At 39.9% G+C, this 8,665-nt stretch overlaps 1 protein-coding gene across 2 annotated transcripts in view; it reads left to right on the forward strand.

Moving 5' to 3' along the window:
• Nucleotides 1-7,288, forward strand: part of LOC128142245 (neural-cadherin-like) — a 56,250-nt gene extending 48,962 nt beyond the window's left edge. Inside the window, exons 28-33 of one of the 2 annotated variants that reach the window (XM_052788191.1) lie at nucleotides 1,242-1,408; nucleotides 2,077-2,341; nucleotides 3,135-3,315; nucleotides 4,669-4,922; nucleotides 5,553-5,610; nucleotides 5,842-5,956. In XM_052788191.1, the coding sequence (XP_052644151.1) occupies nucleotides 1,242-1,408; nucleotides 2,077-2,341; nucleotides 3,135-3,315; nucleotides 4,669-4,922; nucleotides 5,553-5,596 (911 nt within the window). In that variant the 3' untranslated portion in view covers nucleotides 5,597-5,610; nucleotides 5,842-5,956. Of the gene's footprint in view, nucleotides 1-1,241; nucleotides 1,409-2,076; nucleotides 2,342-3,134; nucleotides 3,316-4,668; nucleotides 4,923-5,552; nucleotides 5,611-5,841; nucleotides 5,997-6,417 lie in introns of those variants that run through there. The other variant, XM_052788190.1, reaches the window with a different exon arrangement.
• The last annotated feature ends 1,377 nt before the right edge of the window (nucleotides 7,289-8,665 follow it).

The raw sequence follows: 8,665 nt of genomic DNA on the forward strand, positions 1-8,665 counted from the left end.
AATACATTGGGCTGCAAAATGCTGGTATTCAGCTGGTGCTTTATGAACGGCTGAGCCGTGCTCGCAGCAAGGAGCAGACAGCTGGGGACAGGAGTCACTGCAGTGTCCCAAGAAAAGCCATCCCTGCTCATCAGTTAGAGCCTGTAGCTGCAGAGATGGTGAACAAGAGAGAACAGTGGGTTATGAAGAATAATATGAGGGGAATAAGCTAGAGGAGAAAAGAAAACATGCTTCAAGAAAGAAAAGAAAGAAGAGAAACAGTGAGAGGAAACGAGAGTGCAGAAATGAAGTCTCTTGATCATTTGATATTTCATGTCCTGGGAACCAGACTAAATGCCCCAGGATGAGCTGGGTACTCTTTGGATTTCTACTTGTGTGACACTGACCTCAGATTAGCCATTGCTGACCCAGCATTATTCCTGTCTAGTAACTAACTTGGACTATGTCTTTATTTGGTAAGAGGAAACTTCTTTTTTCAACTAAGCTGTGCCCAGAACAAGGAAATCTAGGATTGCTGTCAGGTAGTGAGACTAGAATGGGTGCCTGCTGCCTAAGAGCACCAGGGTCTGAGTGTTTTAGTGGTTTTTGATTTCCACGGAAGTGTGCAGTGCAACTTCATCAAACTCTCTGCTGGACAATTCTCAGATGGATTCCCCAGGATGATGGGGAAAGAATTAACTTCAGTGCATTTTCCCTAGTTAAAATAATAAACACTGGCTTAATCTCTCTTTGCAATTAAAAAAAACCCCACATGACTTTGCCTGCCCTGAGGTTTTCTCTTGTGCCAACTGAAATGGGAAGTAAAGTGCATATTTTCTAACAGTGAGGTTACTAACCACAGGACTAAGCTACTGAAAGAAACATTAGATTATCTTTTTTTTTTTTTGTCTTCAGATCAATAACAACTTTTACTGGAAGATATGTTTCAGATCTTAAAAAAAAAGTTATTGGGTTCAGTGTAGGCGTGATTGGGTAGAACATGTTGCTTGTGACAGGCAGAATGTTAGAGACAGTATCTAATTGTCCCTTTCCTGCCTAAATTCTATATCCTTGATTTGTTCTTTTTCCCTTAATTCCCTTGGCAGTGAGGGGATGCTTTCCATGATGCTTCATTACATTGCCAAAGTTTCTTAAGAATTCAAACTCTGACATTCAGAACTGGTTAATTCTCGAGCAGTAGAGATCTGAGGGAGCAGTAATTTCTCAGATTTTCGCTTTGGTTTTGTGTATGTTGTTCTTAGTTCTTCCAGAATGGGCTTTTGGAAGGGACAGTTGGATCCATTATGAGCTGAGAAGCATCCTCAGCACTCACAGCACTCAGATTCAGCTGATGGTGCGCACCCGTATCTCCCACAGCACCCTTCTCAGCTTGTCCTCTGCAGATGGGAATGGATACATCCAACTGGAGGTGAGCAGTCCAAAAGCCATTCTGCTTCAGTGCTCTTAATTTGTCATGGAGTACCCTAGTAAGAGAAAAAGATGCAGTTTCCGATTAAGGACACCTATTCTGTAATGTAATAAAGAGCAAGAATTCTCCACATGAGGGTAACTACTCTCATTTGTGTTGTCCTCAGTATTACCCTTTCATAGCATAGATTCTAGTTGTTTCACTGCCAGCAAAATGTACAGGTGAGTGCATGTGATACACATGAATGGGGAAGATTGTTTTGTCCTGTTTGCCTTTTCCCTTTGCTTCTATCTGTCTCTGGCTATAAAACTTGTCTCTACATTTTTGTTGCTGCTGCAAAAACCTGTCTGGATTATATTAGCTAGACAGAGGCTAATTATTCCAGTTGTAACAGGAGGGTCAGCTGGGAAGACTTAGAGGTAGACATCAGTAGGAAGAAGACTGATAAAAAGGTTCATGTGAGTTAGAAGAGCGGCCTGTAAAGAAAAGAGTTGATAATTCCTGGAACTGCAGTTTTCTTGTGGTAATTTTTATCCGGGAATAAAGCACTTAAAAACAAGAGTGCCATTTTCATTTTAAAAACTGGGGTCCATTTCCTGAGGCATGACTGTGTAATAACATTTAGAAGTACATTTCTGTTATTAAAGATATTCATCATCTTCCTCTAGGTGGTTGAGGGTTTCTTTAGCGTTAACTTCAGCTTGGGGGACAAAAATCATTCTCTGAGAATGAGGACATTACGTATAAACAATGGCCAGTGGGTTCTTCTCACCATGGAGCGCTACAACAATGAGTTTACCCTGCGCGTTAACAGTGGTGGAGGTGATCAAGAAGTGACCTCTGTCTTGGGTACGAATAGATGGTTTGAAATGGATTGGGCAAGCATTGTGCTAGGAAACCACCTTCCCAATCATTCAGAGAGTGATTTCCAAGGTAAGTGATATGACGGGTTCCTAAAAGGAGGGAATTGAAGTCTAAAAGTGGCATCTTTGAGTGTATTGGAGAGTCTAAAACCCAGGTAAGAATTCCCATGGAGACTACTATGCCCATGAAATAATACCACCTCCTCTTCTAGGGAATTCAGAGCCAATATTCAGCTCTCTATTTGCCATTGTATCCTAGTGAAGATGTGAGATTTCCTGTAGATATGAAAAAATAGCACTTCAGATTTTTACTTCCCTTGCCAAAGGCCCCAAGCAGAGAACTCATGCTGCAATCTTCACTCCCCTTTTGCCTTGGAAGGGTTTAAGGAACAGACATAACACCTCCTGGTAGGAGGAGAAGGATTTGCAAGGCAGTTCATAGTGCTGTCTCCATTTCCTGGGGTGGGGTGCTGGGACTTTGAGATTGTGTCTCAACAAGAAGACAGCTTTTTCCATTCTGTTGTTTCTCATTCAGCCCCACTTATAAGATTATATTTTAAATCTAGATTAATTTAGTGGAGCTGTTCTGGTTCATAGCACAGTTCTGCTAAACTGTTGCATTGGTACAGCCAAGCTGTCCTGGAAAAGCATTGTTGATCTGTAGATGGGCCAGAGCACATAGGCACATGTCCTGTAGCTCTTCTAAAATAAAACTGATAAGCAGTATAATGATCTTTTTTTAAAATGTTTTAAGTTTTCTACAATGCTGTAAGGTCTCCTGCATATGTGTTGGGGGCAAGGCTTGAGGTGGGGAAGTTGCTAACTCAATGTATTTCTCTGTATACTCCCCTGCTTTGATACAGGTTGTATGCGTGATGTCCAGCTGAATGGTCAGCCACTTCTCGTGGAAGGCAAAAGCACAGAGTTTGGCTTAATTCTGAGGCGGCAAGGTGTCACGATGGGATGCCATTCCAGTGCCTGCAGCAGCCAGCCCTGTTACAGCCCTTTCCTTTGTGTAGACCTGTGGAGAAAATATGAGTGCCGGTACATTAAGCTTTTGTTTTCATACAGGGGTGGTTGGGAAGCTCTTTCTTTCCACCTTAGTTCAGGCAATTTGCTTCTAACAGTGAAAATCCCTGCTGCTGGTGGCCAGAGAGGGGCATCCCAAGCACAAATCCTTCTTTCCATCCCATCTCCCATCATAGACCACACTTGCCTTTTCCTGCAAGTCTGATATAGAACCTATTTACTCCACCATTTTTTCCATGGTGAGAAGATCGCAGGCCAGTGAGGAAGTGAAAAGCCTTTTGATAAAAGGTGGATTGCAAAAGCTTTGCTCTCTCCTCTGTGAAAATATATATATTCTTATATAGCATATATAGTGCATGTATATATACATGTATAAATACATATTGCATATACAATATATACTTACTTTTATTTTCTGTAAAGAAGTTGAAATTATTAATACTTTCTATGAAACAATGAGACTTTCAAAATTAGACTGTCACAAAACTGGATTCTAAAATTGGCTGCCCAGGGTCAGAACCAAAGTCTACCAGCTGGTGTCCTACACAATTCCTTGGAGAAGATCCACTCTTTAAAGAAAATTTTCAAAATTTGTATTAAAATATGCAAATCAAAATATAGGCATTTCTGTTAAAAAAAACAAACATACATATGTGCAGGACTGGGAGAAAGAGCCGCTGGAATTCTTTCAATTCAGCCAAAATTTGGCACTTCTGAGGCCTGGTGATTCATTGCTGAAAGAGGCTGTGAGATGGTCTTCAGTGTGCCTTGGGACACTCTTTTCTTTGGTCTACTTGTGAAAGAACAATATGAAGGCTCTTCCATTTATTCACTAGTATTTCTTCTTTGGACTGCAGAAAGCAGGTCTGTGCCCTCACAGTATTCCTCCATGGCCTCTCCAATTACATATCAGAAGAAATCGCTTTCTCTGCAGTCCTAAAAGACAAGATGGGTCATTCTGAGGAGGTCCATGACATCTCTCCCAAAGGTCCAAGTGAATATTACAAAGCTTATACTAAGTGCTTGCTAGCCCTTTTCCCATTCCATTTCTTTCTAGGGGTTTTGAACACATCTGTAGAAAAAGGGTTAGTCTGTTCAGAAGCTGATGGATCCCTTTTTTAAGGAAGGAATGAAGCTCTTCTGCATATCTTCTGGATAGGGAAAGCAGAACATATGTTCATGTTTTCATAAGCCTACTAGCTCACTATGTTAGACTTTACATGTATTTCATACTCTCAGTGTGGATTTGTGGTCTGCTTGAAAAGACTTTAGTTATCAGCTTTAAAGAAATAGTAACAAACTTTGCACAAGACGCCACCACCAGGTGCTTTGCTTGCCTAAAAGATATCTTCTGCTTTTGTTGTTCAGGTGTCCAGCTGGGAAAGTAGAAGTGACTGACAACCTTACAGGGCTCAGACACTGTACCTCATCACCTTGTGGACACTGGACCTGTAGGAATGGGGGTACCTGTGTGGCTCAATCCCAAGACAAGACTATCTGCCAGTGCCCCGAAGGTTACAAGGGAAGATGGTGTGAAATCAGCCAGGTGAAGGCTGGAAGACCCGTTGGACTCAGCTCTGGCTCTATTCTGGCAATCAGCATGTGCCTCCTTGTCTTCCTAGGTAGGAACGCAAGTCCCTTTTTTCTTTCTTTTTAATCTTATACCTTGCTCCATTGAATCAAGTCTGCTTTACCCTTGGATGTTGTGATCAGTGTTTCACTTTTTCTGGAGATCACCAGTTGGGAGTTCATTTGAGGATGCTAAGGGACAGGCATCAGCACATTGTTACAGTTTAGTTGCTTTGAAGCCAGTTCAAGCAAATTTAGGACTTCTCTCTTTCAGAATCACTTATTTTCAGTCCTTCTTAAGTAAGAGCTTTCCATCTGTGCATGCAAATCTGTGTGCAGCCACAACCATCTGAAACTCTCACCTGCCCTGAGCCCTTATTTGTAATAAATACGACCTACAGCTAGTACCTGCTGTTCATGTATTAGGAAGGAAGAGATCTTTCTCTAGAAAGTTTATGACCTTGACAGGCAAGCCTCCTTAAGAGTGTGGGGCAAAAAGAGATGTTCGCAGTGTGTCCAGTTTCAGGCGCACTTTGGCTGAAAAGTTAATAACACCATAAAACTGTTTTCCTATTGATAAATTGCATACACATCTCAGAATAGTAGAGACTCCATGATTATATTACACTTGTAACCTTCATTAAAACAGTGTTTTACTTACTTTGGGTATCTTATTTACTCAGGATTGGTGAAAGGCCAGAGATTGGCCAAAATGCCTTCTATTTAAATGGATTCCTTTAGGTAAGTAAAATACCCTTTTAATGAAGTCTATGATGTAATATACATAGATGATTCTTTACATTCCTGAATATAGGTTGTTTATATATTAACAATTACGCATTTCTTACCTGGGAATTTGATTGTCAAATTAAGAGTTGATTTAATGTCTCAGGAGTCATATATCTACTTGTTTATCATGCATCATACTTTGTCATAAGTCACATAACAAATATGTGTCTTTATTTCTTCCAGCACTCTTGGTGTCCTACACGGTGTGGAGTCAGTGGGGAAGTTCAGGGTTTCGGAAAGGAGGAATTTACCACATTCCTGAAGAGCGTGAAAGTTGGGAGGATGTTAGAGAAAATGTCTTCAATTACAATGAAGAAGGAGGTGGAGAACATGACCAGGTATGATGTAACTTCAATCCAGTCTTTGCAAATCTAACCTCTCCTCACCTTCCTTTCCCAGACCTTTTATTTAACTTACTGTCCTTATCCAATTGGCTTTTTTTTTAAAAAAAAAAAAAAAACAAGCCTGAAGTACTCTTGAGTGGGAGGCTTCTATTTCAACCCAATCTGTACCTTTCGCGATGCTGGTCATCTGTGGCCACCTTTGAGGGGGCTGCTCTGGATACGGCATTCTTGCTTTAGCTGAACACTATCATTACGCAAGGGGATTTGGTATGATCTGAACTAGATCCTCTCTTTTCTTCAGTTTGTAGAAAACTCACAGAATCCAGTTTGTGTTGCACTGAATTTTAAAACATTTTTTGGAACCTGTTTCCTTTTTTGTTGTTTCCCTCTGATATTTGCATTCTTTTCTTTCCAGAATGCTTATGATATAGATGAACTGAAGAAACCTCTCCATACCATTCCCCACTTCTCCTTGAGGGCAGCTGCTCCACACTCCAGGACACCCACTGGCCAAAAAAGAGACTCACTCCCAAAACATGCACATCAAAACCAATCAACATCAGCTGTTACCAGCATCCCAGACTTCAAGGAATATGTTTCTCAAATCATCTGGGATGCAGACAATGATCTACAGAGTATTCCAGCTGACACTATTCATTTTTACTGCTTAGAAGGGCAATGCTCTCTCGCAGGGAGCCTTAGTTCCTTAGACTCCACTAGTGGTGATGAAGATCTAAATTACGATTGCCTCCAAGAATGGGGATCAAAGTTCGACAAGCTTAAAGAACTCTATAAGGTCTCAAATGAACATTTATAACCAGAGTTAAAGGAACTTGACACATTGCCATGACATATGGACACTACTTTTAAAAATGCCCTTTTTTATATATAAGGTACATCAAGTAACTTACTTGATGCAAGTTTTTAGTTACAGTAGTATGATATACTCAGTTTTCCCAGGAGTGATAATCTGAATGGTCTTTTTATATGCACCGTACAGTTATTTAACGGTAGAAGTGCAAAGACTTTTAAAGCATGAATTTTCTTGAAAACTTTGGAATGTAGGATTTGTATAGAATAGCATTATAATATCCCTTTTTATTTGTGTAGACCACAGTGACTTACTGGAATTATCCTGGATGTGAGAACTTGAATTATTTTCTCCCTAGTATTAATATGAATCCTATCAGGTGGGTAACAATGGGTACGGCATTTTTTTTTAAATTGCATTCATTTTAGACTGTGAAATAATTATTTAAAATGTTAAATATAAAACATTTAAAATTTCTGGGTTTCTTGTCAGCTTTTGTCTTACCCTCCTAAACCGTAATCTCCCCTGACATCACACAGACCACCTCACTCACTGTTACAGGCTGCCCAACTGTGGGAGACTTTTTCTGCCTGACCATTTTTCTAATATCCTGTAAAGAGGGGAAAAGAGTGGAAAGATTCTAGCTGTGAATAGTGCTTTGCTGGTGTGACAATTTTACACTCTTAAAAGCGGTTGTAAGACCCGGGCAAAGTTTCTATTCAGGAAGCTTTTATTTCCAACTTTGCTTTTTACGTGGAACCCTTCTTCAAAGCCTGCAGCGGGAAAACAGAAGAGCTGATAGCAGGTATGAAGAGAAGCTAAAAGGCCATCCAGGCAAAAGTTGGAACTGAACTCTTTCAGTCAGGACAGTCATTGTAAAAATTGGGATCCTCAAAACAGAAATCATGGGAAACCTACCCTGTTCCCCTTTGCCTCCTCCCACTCCCCCCAAAAGGACTGTGGTTTGAGCATGAAAAGGGAGTCAGGAGCTTCTGAAATCTGACACTGACTTGAACACTCACCTCTGTGACCATGGGTATATCACTTTGTTCTTTCTCTCTTACCTCTCTGAAACAGGGGCAGCTCCCAATGCATGGGGTGATCTGTGAAGGTTCATAGGTGCTTACAGAGTGTTTGAAAGCTCTGAAGTGCTAAAGGTTTTTTTGTTTTCTACTCAGTGTTTTTTTAATTACCAGTACAACATGATACTCAATGTTTGTTTTTTATTTAAGTCTTGACACTTCCTTTGATTTATAAACACTGTTTTTAAAATAGATCTTTCATCAGTATTCATCATTTTACTTGCCATAGAAAATGCAAATGTAAATTAGTTTTGTACCAAAAAGGAAGATTTTGATACTACTAGAACAAGTATAATTTAAACTGAAAATTGATTGAACAAAACCACCATGTGAACTGCATAAAACAATCTGTATTAATTTTGTAAAATTATTTATATCAATGGTACTAAAATAGTGATATTTATTAGAGAGATGTGGAGCAAAGAGTCAGTATGAGCCACTCCTTCATGCCGAAGTCTTACACAGCTGGGCGTTGGTTGTTCTTACAAAGTCATAAAAAATCAATATTGTAACATATAGCCACATCTTGCTTAATGTAAATTTTTCCTCCTTTCTAAAGACGTATGGTGTGGTAAGAAACTACAAAATCTCTTACATCTGGGGATATTACATATGTTGTTGCTGCAAATGAAAACTGCTGAACCCCAGAACTCCAGTAAGGCGACTGTTCAAAGTCTTGAACTCTTAGAACATTTTCATGAAGTGCATATACATTTTTATTGCTCTTTATTAAGTTGCCTTTTCTGAACTTGGTATCAAGTAAAGCTTAG

Source organism: Harpia harpyja, chromosome 5, assembly GCF_026419915.1.
Source record: "Harpia harpyja isolate bHarHar1 chromosome 5, bHarHar1 primary haplotype, whole genome shotgun sequence".
In the NCBI taxonomy this organism is placed as follows: Eukaryota; Metazoa; Chordata; class Aves; order Accipitriformes; family Accipitridae; genus Harpia; species Harpia harpyja.